This window comes from Simochromis diagramma, unplaced genomic scaffold (genome assembly GCF_900408965.1).
Source record: "Simochromis diagramma unplaced genomic scaffold, fSimDia1.1 OVJJ01000079.1, whole genome shotgun sequence".
Classification (NCBI taxonomy): domain Eukaryota; kingdom Metazoa; phylum Chordata; class Actinopteri; order Cichliformes; family Cichlidae; genus Simochromis; species Simochromis diagramma.
Window position 1 is genome coordinate 2,480,844 of NW_024387075.1, and position 18,333 is coordinate 2,499,176.

General features: G+C 41.9%; 1 protein-coding gene across 1 annotated transcript in view; it reads right to left on the reverse strand.

The window, feature by feature from the left end:
* The window catches only part of kcnq1.1 (potassium voltage-gated channel, KQT-like subfamily, member 1.1), a 51,350-nt gene extending 35,773 nt beyond the window's left edge, over positions 1–15,577 (reverse strand). Inside the window, exons 1-2 of the mRNA XM_040045558.1 lie at positions 14,956–15,577; positions 4,274–4,364 (exon numbers count right to left, since the gene is read on the reverse strand). Coding sequence (XP_039901492.1) covers positions 4,274–4,364; positions 14,956–15,317 — 453 coding nt within the window. The 5' untranslated portion in view covers positions 15,318–15,577. The remainder of the gene's footprint in view (positions 1–4,273; positions 4,365–14,955) is intronic.
* Between the last annotated feature and the right edge of the window lie 2,756 nt (positions 15,578–18,333).

Here is an 18,333-nt window from a genome sequence, read left to right on the forward strand (position 1 = left end):
CGAGTGACTCGTTAATGTACTTTTCCATGCTGTCCCGTACAGGCTGTGAAAGACTGTATAATCGGCTGGTAGGAAATGGGGTGCCTGGGAGAAGATCAATTCCGCAGTCGTACGGCCAGTGAGGGGAAAGAGAACGTGCTCTATCTTTACAAAAAACCTGCTTAAGATCGTGATAGACTGAGGGCACAGACGAGAGATCGGGTGACTCTAATGGTGGGGGGTTACTCTGAGGGTTTGCGGATGGAGTTGCGACTTTTAGACAAGACATATGACATTCCTCTCCCCACCCTAGAATGCTTTACTTCCTCCAATCCAGGACTGGGTTGTGTTGACGTAACCAGGAGAACCCTAAGACTAGTGGTGACTAGCCTTAAACACAAATAACTGCAACATCTCAGAATGATTACCAGAGAGGGTTAATGATATTGGCTCAGTAATGTGGGTGATATCCGGGAGATGCTGCCCACTGAGGGCGGTAACTTGGAGTGAGTGTGGCAGTGGTTTAGTGTTTAGTTTTAATTCTTGAGCGAGGGGCTCATCAATGAAATTCTGCTCTGCACCTGAATTAATTAGTGCGTGGAGTGGGTGAGAAACAGAACGAACCGTTAGTTTAGCCGCAAGCATCAAGCGAGGAGGAGATTGTGAACAGGAAACCTCGCCCACCCGTACTCTCCCCTCTACTGGCGGGCGCGGTCTTTTGGCTGGTCAGGACAGTAAACGGCCATATGGCCCTTACGGCCGCAGTAGAAGCATTCACCAGCTCTCCAACGCCGTTGTCGCTCTTCCGGCGTTAATCTGGAGCGTCCTACAGGGAGTGCAGAATTATTAGGCAAGTTGTATTTTTGAGGAATAATTGTATTATTGAACAACAAACATGTTCTCAATGAACCCAAAAAACTCATTAATATCAAAGCTGAATGTTTTTGGAAGTAGTTTTTAGTTTGTTTTTAGTTTTAGCTATTTAAGGGGGATATCTGTGTGTGCAGGTGACTATTACTGTGCATAATTATTAGGCAACTTAACAAAAAACAAATATATACCCATTTCAATTATTTATTTTTACCAGTGAAACCAATATAACATCTCCACATTCACAAATATACATTTCTGACATTCAAAAACAAAACAAAAACAAATCAGCGACCAATATAGCCACCTTTCTTTGCAAGGACACTCAAAAGCCTGCCATCCATGGATTCTGTCAGTGTTTTGATCGGTTCACCATCAACATTGCGTGCAGCAGCAACCACAGCCTCCCAGACACTGTTCAGAGAGGTGTACTGTTTTCCCTCCTTGTAAATCTCACATTTGATGATGGACCACAGGTTCTCAATGGGGTTCAGATCAGGTGAACAAGGTGGCCATGTCATTAGTTTTTCTTCTTTTATACCCTTTCTTGCCAGCCACGCTGTGGAGTACTTGGACGCGTGTGATGGAGCATTGTCCTGCATGAAAATCATGTTTTTCTTGAAGGATGCAGACTTCTTCCTGTACCACTGCTTGAAGAAGGTGTCTTCCAGAAACTGGCAGTAGGACTGGGAGTTGAGCTTGACTCCATCCTCAACCCGAAAAGGCCCCACAAGCTCATCTTTGATGATACCAGCCCAAACCAGTACTCCACCTCCACCTTGCTGGCGTCTGAGTCGAACTGGAGCTCTCTGCCCTTTACCAATCCAGCCACGGGCCCATCCATCTGGCCCATCAAGACTCACTCTCATTTCATCAGTCCATAAAACCTTAGAAAAACCAGTCTTGAGATATTTCTTGGCCCAGTCTTGACGTTTCAGCTTGTGTGTCTTGTTCAGTGGTGGTCGTCTTTCAGCCTTTCTTACCTTGGCCATGTCTCTGAGTATTGCACACCTTGTGCTTTTGGGCACTCCAGTGATGTTGCAGCTCTGAAATATGGCCAAACTGGTGGCAAGTGGCATCTTGGCAGCTGCACGCTTGACTTTTCTCAGTTCATGGGCAGTTATTTTGCACCTTGGTTTTTCCACACGCTTCTTGCGACCCTGTTGACTATTTTGAATGAAACACTTGATTGTTCAATGATCACGCTTCAGAAGCTTTGCAATTTTGAGACTGCTGCATCCCTCTGCAAGATATCTCACTATTTTTGACTTTTCTGAGCCTGTCAAGTCCTTCTTTTGACCCATTTTGCCAAAGGAAAGGATGTTGCCTAATAATTATGCACACCTGATATAGGGTGTTGATGTCATTAGACCACACCCCTTGTCATTACAGAGATGCACATCACCTAATATGCTTAATTGGTAGTAGGCTTTCGAGCCTATACAGCTTGAAGTAGGACAACATGCATGAAGAGGATGATGTGGACAAAATACTCATTTGCCTAATAATTCTGCACTCCCTGTATTTGCATGGGTTGCTCACCCTCGTCTTCATAATTCCTGTCCCATTTTCCCATTCCACTTGCCATACCTCCGCCGGAGGCCAAGGGCGTGAACCCATAATGAGTTCCGCCCTGGCGAGAGAGAGAGAGAGAGAACTAGAGAGAGAGAGCGAAACAGCTGATCAGCGACCAGCTGAACCATGACACTGACATTTAGACAGTGCTTTATCCACGTATCACATCGCACAGGCAAAATCAAAATATACATCGTAACTCGGTCACTGTTAATTGCACCATCATCATTTTTAAAAACTGATTTAAAGATAGCTGTTTAGCAAAGAACAGAAGCCTTCTGTATCCCAATTGGGCTTGTTTGTGTCACGTAGGCCAACACAAAGAGACAAAACAAAGGTGCCGAGCAGATGATAGAAGTCAAAAGGGAGGACAGGCTGTGAGAAAAAGAGGTGAATCTTGCTTTTGATTTGGATTCTTTTAAACCTCGGTCACACTTCTTTCAGAAACAAGTGGGTCACAGACTGCTGATCAGGATAATTAAAAATACACAAAACCAGTTTAGATTCAGCATTTCTTGGCAAACGCACCCTGCATATCTTTACAGCCTAACAAGTAAGTCTACAACCTTAAAAAAAATATCCATACATTTTTTTAGAACTGTCTTCTTTTCCTTATCTTGTACTCGCACATTGCTACCTTTCGTGGATCACTGCAACCATCAAGCATGAAGATCCCGATACTGTCAGTAATTGCTTGAAAGTGTTGTTGTGACTTGTATTTGGTAGTTTGTCTGGTCATACGGCACAACAGATTTGACATGAGGACCTTGGAAACTGTCAGTGAATTCAATACAGCAAACAATATATTCAGAAAATAATTGCAAACCTGTTTCGTAGCCCCCTGCTTATGATCCCCATGACTCATTTCTGTTGTCAAATGAAATGTGAATTGTGGCCGTGACTGTACCTGTGGATGTGTGTGGTTATTATAGCACAACATGAGGTACGGTAGCAGGACCTCCTGTTCCACAGTGACTCCTTTTTTATTCCTTGTATACCTACTTGAAGCTTACAGCAGACCATCAAGAACAAAATCAGATTGTTTTTATGTCATATACTTTGGTACCTCTAGAGAGAGTAATCCCTCTAGTACTCGCTGGGTCACTGAGCATCTAGCAAACATCTTCTTTATGATTATGTGCAAACAGATCTTTTTTTGGAATCCATAGTATTAATTCTTTCTTCCCCCGTGGTATCTTCTGTCACTGTGTCCTGGTTGGTTTGATTATGTATTAAAAGGTGGTAACTGAGCCTTCAGCACTTCAGAGGAGATTACAGCATGAGAATGCTGCATTATTTATAGGCCTCACTCTAAGCTAAGGTCATGGAATGGCCATGGTTAGATGAAATAAACATTAACTGATAAAAGGGAAAAGAACAGCAAACAACTAATCACCTGCAGAATACAGTATCTGACTCAGTCTGTCTCTATTGTCATAATCACAATGGCTACTAAAGGACCTTTTTTGCTTTTACATAAACAGACACAATATAAAAAAATGTCACGTAATTATGAAAATTTCTTGTCAGTATCACTAAAATTTTATATAATGACAAGGTATATTTAAAGATGTTAATGTCTACACAGTCTACACAGAGATACTTTAACTCATCTACTTGGTAACATTCCTATCCTTGCCTATGGGCATAAGCTGTGAGCTATGACCAAAAAAATAATATCTGAGATACAAGAATCGGATGTCTTGACTATTGCTTGGAGATAGGAGATACGCTATGTAAAGCTCTATACACAAGAAAAAACCCAAATAACAACAAACCAGGCACAAACCAATGTTCTTTAAGAAAATCTCAGTTGTTCCTTTTCTTAATTTTAAAATTGAACACTCACCACCCAGAAGAGTGTTGTATGTGCCAGGGCCTGGTACTGCTGAATGGTAGAGAGAACACTGAGGATCAAACAGGCCAAAACTATCAGAAATCTGCAGAGAATGAAAGAGAACATACATTAATCTTGATTAAAAGGTTTTATGAAGTTTTACAATACAGTTCATACATAGCACCATAATTTTTTATAACATCCAATTGCATACTACTAGCCAAATGGATATTCACTATCAATCAGTTTTATTTTCCCTAAGTCAAAAGTTTGCATAAATTGTCAGTCAAGACATGTAACTGCAAAATCCTCACTCCATTTTTCAATACCTCACCTCATATTTATGTCAGCAGTTCACACTTTGATTTAAGCTGCAAAAATTCAGTCAGCTTTGGTGTCTGCTTTGGGTTTAAGCTTCTGAACAACCTTACAAAAAAAGAAGGTTCCAGGCAGCATGGCATTATGTTGTATTTTTACCATGAAAAGTATTTGATTGAATCTGAGAAAACATTCAAGGACAGCCCTCTGGAGGAAATAGTAGGAACCTTTTGAACTCAACCATATGAATGCAAAGCACATGATAAACTTGTCAAATAATAAGAACACTGGTTTGCACACAACCCACAAGCAGTATCAACAAACATGAAATTGCTCTTTAACATTCTCCTTATCCCTCTCAAGGTCACAAGCATTTCAAATGCAGAAACAATGAGATGTCTGAAACTCCTCATACTACTTGAGTAATATATATTGTTGATATAAAGCTTTAAACTGCTGTGACACTGCACCAAAAACCTACTACCCATGTGACCTTGAGATTAAATTCTAACAATGTTTTTGTTATTTGAAAGAAAAGAGCAGACTTTATTTAAAAAGTCTACACAGTACCTTGTAACATAACATCAATTTTATTGATTTTTTCCCTCTGCTGTTCATAAAAGTCAAAGGGAAAGGTTTTGTTTAATTTGACGACATTAAAGGAAGGTGGAAAAGCAGGACTAACTGTAATATAAGTGATAAACCATTTTCAAACCCATAACCTTCTCACATGTGCTTCAGTCCAACAAGACAGACGTTCGTGTTTTAAATTTTTATCATTGTAGTACTGCAGTAACCTCAGCTTACAGAGCTCAAGTAATGCTAGTGTTAAGCATTGCAATTCTTTAGCCAATAATTCAACAGCTGCTCATCACATATGATCTACTTTTAAATCACAGGGTGCATTGCTGAGAACCAGAGTTAAACACAGTTTCTAGTCATATCTCTGATCCCATATGACACCACATTTAAGATAGTATTTTACTGTACTCTTTCACTTCATTATGATGTCACCAGTGATGCCACGGCCGTGTTACCGAGCAGTGTACTCGCACTTTGGCAGCTTAACAGAACTGTCATGCGATACTTCGCCGAAAAGTTGCCAGGAGGGCCAAGGTTAAAATGATTGGCTTTTCATTTCCGTTACCTTGGGAATGGAATGTTGCTGATAAAGGGCAAAACTTCTGAATGGATTCTTGTTTCAATGTCAGTGTTTTTGCCTGCCGTCAGACAGAAGAAAACTTTGACGACTAACTCAGACACAAATGTATTGCTGTGTCTCTGCAAACATACATGGGAAAAACAGAGTTTGTACAATTCTAACAAGCCTGGAAGTCAATAGAGTTATGATTACCTTTAATCTTAAACACAGCCTGAACTCTCTCAAGCAAGTTTTCTTGCAATTTCTTAGTGTTCAGGAATACCTCTCCAGGCTTCTTGAAGGACATTCAAAGCTATTCTTTGGACGTTGGGTGCCTTTTGTTCCATTCTCTCTCAAGACAACCCAACACTGCTTCAAGTATTGTTTAGCTCTGGGCTCTGAGGAAGCCTATCCATGACTGATAGTGTTCATCCCTCCTTAAGCCCTATTGCCACTGATTTTCAGTCCAGTTTTCGTGTACCTCAGCCTTTTCTCCCTGTTTTCTTTCTTTAAGAATAGCTTCTTGACAGCTGCTTTTCCAATGAGACTATTTCTGATGAGGCTTCAGTGAACAGTAGCTGGATCAAATGAAGGGCCAGATACATCTCTCAGGTCCTGTGTCAGGTCATTGCTAGATTTTTTTTCCTCAATTTTTCCAAGTACACGACTTTCTTATAATGTTCATCTGTTGCAGATGGTTTCTTTGAGGGCTGCCTCTTCTTTTGTCCTCCACTTGTCCAGTTTCCTTTGATTTTTTGAAGGACACTCTGTACACAATGCTGAGATGTGCCAAGATTTTGGCCAATAGCTCTTTGGGAATCACCCTGTTGGTACAAAAATGCTATTTTATGCCTGCTGTTCTTGGCATTTTATTCATTTATTTATTTTAGATTCAAGGAAAGAATTATATGTGCTTTTGTGACAGGCTGCAAGTACGAGAGTGCCTAAAGATACATTTTAAAATGGGCTTTCTGCTAACGTGTGTGTAAACTCAAAACTGCTTGATCCAGTGAGTTAGGTTATACCTGAATGAATCATAGGTCAGTGTTAAGTGGCTCACTGATCAAAAAACCCCAATACAACAAAAAAGCTTTGCACATATCTACATTGTACACATGTTAAAGAACACTAGATTATGTGTGATTTTTGTTTCTTTTGGGAAAAGCAGATTTACAAGTGGATATGTGTATGTTACTTAACCAAAAAGCAACAGAATTATAGTGAATAATTACCTGTTTTTCACACGGAAAACAACATGAATAATCACTTAAAAAATGTACTTTTTATATAACTAAACAGGTAAAATAAAAATCTGTCAAAGATAAAAAGAAAAAGTTTAATTAAATTATTTATTTAAGGCAAACTGCAAATGTAGCAAGTGTTTCTTTCTTTCGGAGGAGGCCTAAGAGTAATGCTGTTTGAAGTTACCACTTGGATGAAAGTGACATATGAGCTACCTAATCTACAAATTAAACCAAAACCGAGACAACCTGCAAACATGCAGCTAGTCCTGTGACATTTAGAGAGATAACATTATCAGGTTATTTGGATGACGTTACTTTCAGCTGATTAACCTTCACGTAGCTCCAAGTTCCAGGATTAATTGCAGGACCCCACTGAAATTTCTCTTGTTTACTAAGGAAATATCACTGTATAATGTTACCAACGCTGACCTGGGTGACAACATCTGTGAATAAGTGAGTCTTCTTCTAAATGAGTTGCTGCTCTTCGGCAGAGAGAACCTTTAGCAGCTATAATGCTGTAGAGTTTGGAAATTACAATGCTAACTACATTTACTGCAGAGAGTCCATCTGTTGTATCACTGCAGTGCACACATAGACACTGTGAATGTGTGTGTACGTATGTGTGAGAAAAACAACACCTCAGTTGTTTCTATACTCCCGGCTATATAAGAATGACAGCTGTAACTAATTTAACTGTACACAAATATGGTGACAGCTGGAGCTGTAAAATGCTTAGATGACTGAAAAATGTAAAATAAAACTACCAACAAAAAAAGAAAGAAAAGGAAAAGAAAAAAAACCCCAATTTTATTAGTCTAATCTACTTTAGGTGCCAAAATTGGCACTAAGTACAATCCAGACTCATATCAGGGACACTGCAGCTTTAGTGGCGAGTGAAACCTGAAGCTACATGAACTCACCCCATCACCTCCAAAGCCACCACAGCCCTAAATATTCATTGTCTTGTTCCAACGTGAAAACACTCCTGTATGGAGTCAAAGGAGCTTGCAAAGAAAAGCGTCTGGACTTCTTTAAGTTACTTGAAGACGTTTCACCTCTCATCCGAGAAGCTTCTTCAGTTCTAAGGTCAAATGGTGGAGAGTCCCAGATATAAACCTAGTGGGAGTATCTCCCCACAGAGGGACAAAAGGACCCCCTGATGATCCTCTAATCGCCTGAGCCAAGGTGTGAAACTGGGTGTGGGTCCCAATCAGCCAGAGTTTCGGGTGAGTTCATTGTGAAACCTGGCCCCACCTTATGCGAATTCCTGAGATCAGATGGCCCAGGATGTGAGTGGGCCACCATTTGACCTTAGAACTGAAGAAGCTTCTCGGATGAGAGGTGAAACGTCTTCAAGTAACTTAAAGAAGTCCAGACGCTTTTCTTTGCAAGCTCCTTTGACTACGATGACCTGGATGACTGAGAACCTTCACAGACATATTGCCGTACATTTTGGGAGGAACACCCTTCAACTGGTGCGGGAGTATGAAAGGGAATCAAGGAAACTAGCGGATTATAGGAACCATCTCCGTTTCAACCTAAGATGTAGACAAAGCAGAGTTGTTCCTAAAAGCCTGCACCTTGGATCCACTGTCAGGGGATACAGAGCAGACTTGATTCTACAGAGAGCACAAAATCACCTTTTAAGTGAAAGGATAAGACAGGTCCATTTCACCATAGATGCCCTCCAGATCAAGATCAGCCAGACCCTGCAGGAACTGGAAATCCTTCTACCCTCTCCAATCTTAGAAGAGGTTTACAAATTTGTGGACAAGGCTCAGCGGGCCCAACACTCTAAAGGAAAAGAAAGACAACGCAGGAACTTTCACACCTTGCTTCCAAAAACACACACTCCTCATCCTGAACCTACACAACCCAGAGAAGAAAACACACCTGAAGTCAGTCAGGAGAAATGGGTTAAGAACTTTTCAGACAGGATTCTCACTGAACCTGAAAAGAGAGTAATAATAATAATAATAATGATAATGGATTGGATTTATATAGCGCTTTTCAAGGCACCCAAAGCGCTTTACAATACCACTATTCATTCACTCTCACATTCATACACTGGTGGAGGCAAGCTACAGTTGTAGCCACAGCTGCCCTGGGGTAGACTGACAGAAGCGAGGCTGCCATATCGCGCCATCGGCCCCTCTGGCCAACACCAGTAGGCAAGTAGGGTAAAGTGTCTTGCCCAAGGACACAACGACCAGGACAGAGAGCCCAGGGATCGAACCGGCGACCTTCCGGTTACAGATGCGATTTCCAACCCCCTGAGCCACGGTCGCCCCCGAGTATTAGCCAAAGGACTCAATTTTGCCATTTCTCCACAACAGTTGCCCATAGTGGACCTCATCACAGCCACAGAATCTGCCATACGGATTAATAAATTATCACAGACAGAAGCAGAGCAAATCAGGATGAAAGTCTCAGCCACGCTCTCCAGTGCCAAAGTCCCTCCATCCAACCTCACAATACAGGAAAAGAAGGCCGTCGCTTCCCTGAGCAAAGACCACAACATCACTGTTTTACCAGCTGATAAGGGAAGATGCACCGTGGTCCTAAACACTACAGATTACCATACAAAGATCACTACTCTCCTCAGTGACAACAATACCTACGAAGCCTTAAAGCGAGACCCCCAAGCAGCTACAAAAAAAGTTATAGCTTGCCTTCAAGACTTTGAAAAGGACAAAATCATTGACCGCCTTACATCACCGCCTTTACCCAGGGGATGCCATACCCTGCATCTACGGACTTCCTAAAATCCACAAGGAAGCTGTCCCACTCAGACCCATAGTCAGTAGCATAAACTCAGCCACTTATAACATTGCTAAACACCTTGCTACCATCCTTGCTCCTCTCGTGGGGAACACCCCACACCACATCAAGAACTCCACCGACTTCACCGACAAGCAGTCCAGAACTTACCCTGGATCCAGATGAAACCATGGTGTCCTTTGATGTAGTCTCTCTCCCTTCACTTGCATACCCACCACGGAGGCCGTGGAGACTGTCAGAAAAACGACTACAAGAGACAGCTCCTTGGAGGACAGGACCAACTTCACACCCGATCAGATTTGCACACTGTTAGACCCTTCTTGCCTCACCACTACATATTTCAAATACACGAAGGCTTTTACAGACAAAAACATGGCTGTGCCATGGGCTCCCCCGTGTCACCTATTGTAGCCCAACCTTTACATGGAGGAAGTGGAAAGGAAGGCTCTTGGCTCTTTCAAAGGAAGAGTACCCAGCCCACTGGTACAGATATGTGGAACGACACCTGGGTCAAAATCAAGACCACAGAAGTGGAATTCTTCATTTGCGCACATTAACGCTGTGGATAAAAAAATCAAGTTCACCAGGGAAGACACAAAGGACAACTGTTTGCCTTTCCTGGACTGCGCTGTGCACATTGAAGAGAATGGCAACCTCAACATCGAAGTTTACCTGAAGCCCACACACAAGGACCAGTACCTCCTCTTTGACTCCCATCACCCTCTGGAACACAAACTTGGAGTAATTAGGACCCTACACCACCGGGCAGAACATGTTCCCTCTAAGCCTGAAGGAAAAAAGAAGGAACACACACATGTAAAGGAAGCACTCAAAACGTGCAGCTATCCTAAATGGGCGTTCTTAAAGTCACCAAAGAGGCACAGAAAAGAAGACCAGACACCAGCGAGGGAGGATAAGAAGGACAGACGCAACAACATTGTCATCCCCTATGTAGCTGGTGTATCAGAAAAACTCAGGAGAGTTTTCTCCAAGCATGACATCCCGGTGCATTTCAGACCCAGCAACACGCTCAGACAAAAACTGGTTCACCCGAAAGACAAAACGCCAAAACACAGACTTAACAATGTGGTGTATGCTGTACAGTGCAGCGAGGAATGCCCAGACCTCTACATTAGAGAGACCAAACAGCCACTTCACAAGCGCATGGCACAACACAGAAGAGCCACCTCCACAGGACAAGACTCAGCAGTCCATCTGCATCTTAAGGATAAAGGACACTCTTTTGAGGATGCCAATGTTCACATTTTGGACAGAGAGGACAGATGGTTTGAAAGAGGAGTGAAAGAAGCCATCTATGTCCACTGTGAGCGACCATCTTTGAACAGAGGCGGGGGTTTACGACACCAACTCTCTGCCATCTATAATCCAGTTTTGAGATCCCTTCCCAGACGCCTTAATGCCCACTCACATCCTGGGCCATCTGATCTCAGGAATTCGCACAAGGTGGGGCCAGGTTTCACAATGAACTCACCCGAAACTCTGGCTGATTGGGACCCACACCCAGTTTCACACCTTGGCTCAGGCGATTAGAGGATCATCAGGGGGTCCTTTTGTCCCTCTGTGGGGAGATACTCCCACTAGGTTTATATCTGGGACTCTCCACCATTTGACCTTAGAACTGAAGAAGCTTCTCGGATGAGAGGTGAAACGTCTTCAAGTAACTTAAAGAAGTCCAGACGCTTTTCTTTGCAAGCTCCTTTGACTACGATGACCTGGATGACTGAGAACCTTCACAGACACTCCTGTATGGAAACTTTACATATGGAGAGTTACAGTTTCCAGTCAGTGTTATCGCCACACGCTACAGCTTCAGTTCATTGAAGACTGGCCAGGAATCGAAATAACCCCCTCTGTGTGTGTCTGTGTTTAGCTTAAACACAGACACAGACACACACGCACACACAGGCATGAATGTGCACGCCACACATCAACACAGATAAAAGACTGAGGAGAAACCTGCTCAGGGCTGGTGCATAACACAGCTAAAGCAGCTTGTCTTGTCTGAAAGGACCGAACAAGTAGATAATGCAGCACAGTAAGCTGACTCTTCAAAATGACATCTTCAGACTGCTGCCTGTAAAAATGGAAGTAAATACATCGAGGAAGAGCGAGCCACATTACACAAAAAAGGTCAAAATGTTCACCTGTAAGAACATAGTGTAATTTGTCAAACTTTATGCTAATATGTGACAGAGGCAGTTAAAGAGAAGATCAAAAGAAACACAGCTGAACATCAAACTTTCCAAACCATACACTCTGTTATGCTAATGGTTGTAATTTGTCAGTGAAGCGCCGCTTAAATTATTTCAGAGCGTTTGAAATCCCTGTAAACATACACACTCGGTATGCTGAGCATACACTTCTGCTTTACTTTATATTCATCGGAGACTATCTAACTTGTCAGTCCCTCTCCACTATAACTGCACCATCATATTTCACTTCCTTGACCTCCAGGCCTATAGATAATACAGGCTCTGTGTTGCTGTCTGGCACCCGTGGGCTTGGTGTAGCAACGGACAAAATAATACATCGGCTAAGCTACATAGGCACCACTGAACTCTAAACAAAAGCTCAAAGCTTTGCTCCTATCTATTATTGATGGACAGATTCACTTGCAGTCTGTTGTGCAGCAAGTGTAGAGACAAAGTGGGGGAAAGGATAAGAGTAGCAATGCTGCTGACCATATAACTAGCTCTTTCATTCAGCTGTCACGTACCATGAAACCCCCCGCAATAAAACAGAGATAAATCAATCAAAAGAAAAAGAAAAACTATAAAGAAAACTCAGCCAAAACTTTGGCCGATATCGGGTTAGGGTTAATAGTTCAGAGATACCAGCTCCTAGATGATGGGTAGTCTTGTGTATGTGCTTCACTGGGTAACTTAGATCTTAGCTCCATCTAAAATGGAGGGAAAAAAAGTTGCTTAATTGAAAAGAATAACTTGATGTCTCTTCTTATTAAATCTTCTTATTAAAGTTGTCTTTGACTGAACATCCTCTGATAGTTAGTCTGAAAAAACAAACACTTTTCATTTGATTTTTCTCTTCATTTCCCAGTTGATTGATCCATCACCAGCATGTGGAATGGCTTCATAACACAATGCTGAGTTTACTGTGGCACTCAAGACTCGTTTTAAACGTGGTGCTACAAGAAAAGCAATATGTGGAGCGAGGCTTTCTTTCCAATAGCTATATTTTATGATCATTTCAAAGGAAATGCATGGGCCCTTTCTTTTTAAACATAATGAAACATTCCTCAGACCCTTAAAGCATGCTATATCACTAAACTGACTTACATATGCATTCACCTGCGCACACGCGCACACACACACGCGCTTCTGATAAGGCTTTGGGTCACTCTGGTGTTTGAGTTCTGGGTCAGTGATAAGGCGGTACTTGTTCCTAACTGCCTTTCTCCCACTCAAACATTTGCAAAACAAGGTACTAAGCTGACACTAAAAACCTGCTGCATGGTTACACACTATACTTACAGCAAGCACCTGCTGCTCTCATAGTAGCAATAAAGCTCTGTCTTAAATGCACAACAATACGCCACCAAATTAAACCTAATGATCTAATCTAATCTAATCGTTTTGAATATCTTCAAATGTACTCCATTTTTCAAAAAGCTGAATCTGTATGTGCGGCACTGAGAATATTTTTGCCATTAAAGGGTGCCATCGAATTGCCTTTATGTCCTGAAAAAAAGACTCCCTCCATCTCCCAATCGTGGCAGTTTCTTCTTTGTTTACCTTTGACCATGTACACTGCTAACAGGGACACAGTTAGAAAGGTGAAAGTGCTTATTCTGCTTGCACATCACTATATTTAGTACAAATTTCAGAATACAAAGTACAGTGTGACTCTCGCAGTGATCCCCAGAGTATTATGATGCCCTGCATTTACTTTTACATCTTTTCTTTTACATGCAAAAAGAAAACCCAGACAACAACAACAAAAAAACCCAACAAATAAGAATTTCTCAATTTGAAAAAAAATGTCAGGAGAGAGGAAACCTCGTAACCCAGTTTTCCAAAATGATCACCTGCACATGTAACCTAATCTCATCAAACCCCTGTGATTTTGCCTTCTTGAGACACCATTGCAAGATTTTCCTGTAATTGTACAGTACTAACTTTACAGTGTCAACTCATTCTCAGTAATGTTTTAACATGTTTGAGTTGCACTGTGTTTGCCTTTGCTCCCTTTGAGCCACTGAGACTAAGCCGCTCTGACAGGCCGAGTTCCCCTGCATCACCTCCGACACCACAGGGTCACCGGGTGGCACTGCCAGACAGGGCCACTACCTCCTCTAAAGCACACATGCTGCCAAGTTTAGCTGCCTGCTATCAGTGCCAGCAAGTGGGGACAGACAGCACACGGTGGGGTTGTGCTCGGAGATCATATCCCACATTCCTAAACCTGGGCCTGAACTCTCCATCTTGGATATATCAGACTGTGAGTTTACTGGACATGGGTTACACTTAGAAAAATAAAGAAAGAAACACAAAGATAGCATGATATCAGTGGTGTACAGTATTTATCCTCAGTAACAACATTTCATTTGCCAAGAAAGACAAAGTATCAGTTTTCTAATTTTCATGACAGTGGTACTTTATCCCATATAACCTGAGCCACACTTGATAAACCCCACTTTTGTGTTTTTATAAAAGGTAGTCCTTCATACCGATCATGCTGTCAGGAAGGGAAAACACTGAAACATTTCCTGCTGGGCTGAATTGGTTTTTAAAGTTCTCTTGTCAGAGGCTTGCTGAATACAAAACACCTCTTTGCTGCACACAAACTGTTCTGCAAAATTAAATGCCCACTGGTGCTGAGGAAAATAGTCTCCCAAATGAAAGATCTGTATAATATTCCTATACTCCTCCTGTGAAGGCTTGTTTTGTCCAAGACTCTCTTGTCTGTGATGAATTACATGCTATTTTTTTTTTTAATCTGCCATGGTAAGACTAAAATATCCATATAATGTTCCTAAAGGGACCTCCGGTTGTGCTGCGATATCTGTGTAGCATCTTTATAAAATTCATAGGATTAACAGTTCTTTGTAGTGAGGACTTCCAAGGCTCTACATGAGCAATTAACTCCCTGTTTAATTAGGATCTTAGAGTTGCAATAATGCCCTTGAATACCCAGTGGATCTGGGTGATTAGGAAAATAAAAACACTCACACTGTGAAGTGATACACGAAGCATTTCCAGCCAGACGGCCTTTCCAGAAAATTATACACGCGCCCTTGGATGTAGGTTCGGGTGAGGACTGGACGAACCCCGGTGCTGTACACCGACATCCGCACAGACATCCGGGGATGAGAAAAATAAGGGTGGAGGTGAACGGGAGGTATATCGTTGGGGGTACACCCGTCCTCTGGCATTTTGTCCCTTTCACAAAACGTGTTGTTGCCCACAGGTGTCCCTGTTTCGGGCTCACTAAAAGTAATTTCTGACAGCTCCAGATCCGGTGGTCTTTTTCCACGTGCCAAACCAGAGCCCCTCCGTGTGTTCTCCTGACGAGGGTCGGAAGAATTAGACATTATAGCCTCCCGTTAGTCTTCTGTCGCCGGCTTAACTTTTTTTTCACAGTGATTTTTTTCGGTCACTGACTCAAACGGACAAATGTTCGCCCATGTGAGCTCACCTTCTGTTGCGCGCCCGATCGCACCAAGGCACATAAAACTGTAACATAAACTAAGTTATTAATGCTCCAGATCACCAGCGGGGTTTCCTTAATTTAACTTTACAGCTCTCCGGGTTGTCGAGGATATGGCGAGTCCCAGCCTTCAATGGAACCCCCCCCCCCCTCCCTTGCTACTTTCAGGGCACTTATCAGCTTGGAGAGCTGTCGCCAGGCGGTGCGCTGCGAGCCGCCAGCTGTTCAGACTATTTACTGTAATGCAGAACTGCTTAAAACAATCTGAACCTGGCGAACTCCATCACAGTCGCGCGACGAGCTTTGGATTAAACCATCTCTGCAAAACAGTGACACGCATTTCTATTAAAAGTAGAGTTGGCTTTATAACGACGTTAATGAAACTGCCACTGTTCATTTATGCGCGCGTGTCCAGCTGGGCCAGAACTTCTTAACAAAGCACGTCAGGACACCTCGCACCTTAAGTTTACATGTTAATGGAGTTTCACTTCTGCATAATAAATCACTTTAAGTAGCAGAGACTGAACAAATGTGTGAACAAAAGGGTGACCACACGATATAAATTAAAAGGAACCCGTTTCATTCAAAGGTCTTTTCATATCGATATTAAATTATTAGACAGCAACTAAAGTTGTTGTTTATATTTCGTTCAATTCAACAGTCGCTTCAAGGCACTTTATATTGTAAGGTAAATACCCTACAATAATACTAAGAAAACCCCAGCAATCATAGAATCATCTGTGAGCATGCACTTGGTGACACTGGAAGGAAAAATTCCCTTTTGACATAAGAGAACTTCCAGCAGAACCAGGGGAGGGGAGGGGCAGTGATTTGTGACCAGTTGGGGTTGAGGGTAGGAAGCTAGGGCAGGTTAGCACTGTTGCCTCACAGCGAGAAGTTTCTGGGTTTGAATCCACCATCTGGCCGGAGTTCGCATGTTCTCCGCCATATTTACGTGGGTTCTCTCTGCCTTCTTTCCATAGTCCAAAGACATGCACTGAGTGGGGTTAGGTTGGTGATCTTAAACTCTAAACTGGCCATAGGTGTTAGTGTGAATGCAAATGGTTGTCTGTCTCTCTGAGTTAGCTCTGTGACCTGTCCAGGGTGTACCTTGTTTTTTGCCTGGGATAGCTTCCAGCCGCCCAACGACCTTGAATTGGATAAGCCGCAGAATAGATGGATGGGTATGTGATGGCTTCTTCTTTTTTGCAGACTCCCTAAATGTCTCTATCGACAGCGGGTGAGCATTCAGTATCATACAAAGGCCAGAGGTCTCATTCAGTGCTAATCATCTCATATTGTCAGTATATGATGCGACTGCTATATTGGCAGGTTAGGATGTGACCTCAGTAACCTGTTTTATTACACATACACACAGACGCCTACTGGAACAAATGTGTAATGAGCAGTGTGTGCGAAACGTGTCTCCAACCCCTTTTCTGCAAAGAAACCACTTGATTGGCTGAATTAATGTGTTAAGAAGTGCGTAGAATTTCCTTCCATTGTTTGAAGAGGCATTCAGCCTCAGTCATTTTCCATCATTAAACTGCCAGTTTGAAGTTTAACGTTAGCAGTCATTGTGTGAAAGTCATTGGTGTTTGGGAGCTATACAGAGCTCTCCTCTGCACACCTGTTCCCCACACCACCATTGAAACTACTAAACATCGCTGCACTGTGTGCACCAGTGTGTGTTTTTATTAGGTTTTTCACCTTTTGATATCCTCTTCTTATCTCTTTCTTTCATCCACTCAAACCAGAGTGCACAAAATATGAAATAGCTTTTAACAACTGACAAGAGAGACCGTATTACTATTATCACCTTCTTAAATTGGAATATTACGATCTACTGCAGCTTAAAATTTCTATGAACATGTGGATGTTACTTGCTTTACATGAGCTAAAATAACACTGGTGTTAGGCTAACTGAAAACTCTTATACATGGAGCTTAGTTTGACAAAGTTAGCCTGTTACTCATTGATTTTTAGCTGTGACCTTGACTAAGAAAGTGCAAGGAGGAAGAAACAAGTCCCCCACTGTAGATTTTAATAGGAGTCCAGTGGCATCCACGTGATGACAGGATCTGTTGACAGGTAGATATTAAAACAATTCTAACTGGGTCTTGCTGTTAGATGCCACTGCTACATTTGAGATTTTGTTCATAATAAAAAAGGGCAATTATTCTAAATGTCATCATTCCAATGTGCATTTTATTGTGCGGAGGAAATAAAATATTGAATTTCTATTTAAAAGCAAAAATGGCAACACTTAGAGATGCTTAGTCATTGCAAAAGTAATGAGATCTGGATTATCAATTAATCAGCAAAGTCATTTTTTAAGCAAAAAAAAAAGAAAAAGATTTTGCTGCATTAAAAAAATATAACATCTACTTGCATTTTTGAATGTAAATAACAACCTGAATTCAACATGATCAACAGAGGACACTCCAACTCCACATCACCTAATGCAGTCATGTTGCATAATTTCTTTTAATTTTTATTTCTTTTTTGTACTCTTGTGAGCAAATAATATTAAAATTTTGGTTATTGTTACTCATGTTCAACAACCAATTTGGAAGACTGAATCCCCTCAAAGAAAAGACACCCTCCTACTGAAGTTGACACCAGAGGGCAGTCAGTAAGCTATTGTTATTCACTCAGGCATATCCAGATTAGAAAAGGGGATTCTTTTTTTGTTGTTGTCCCAGGCACCCAGCTGAGAAAACAGCAACTCGTAATTTAGTTTGCAGTGAGAAGACAAGAAATAATATTGCACTGTAACCAACTAATGATCACAAATACACACACACAAAAAAGTGTGTGTGTGTGGGGGGGGAGCGAGAACAGAGAGAACATTTAAAAAGATTACCAGTGGAATACAAACAGTTTCCAGTAGACTCATC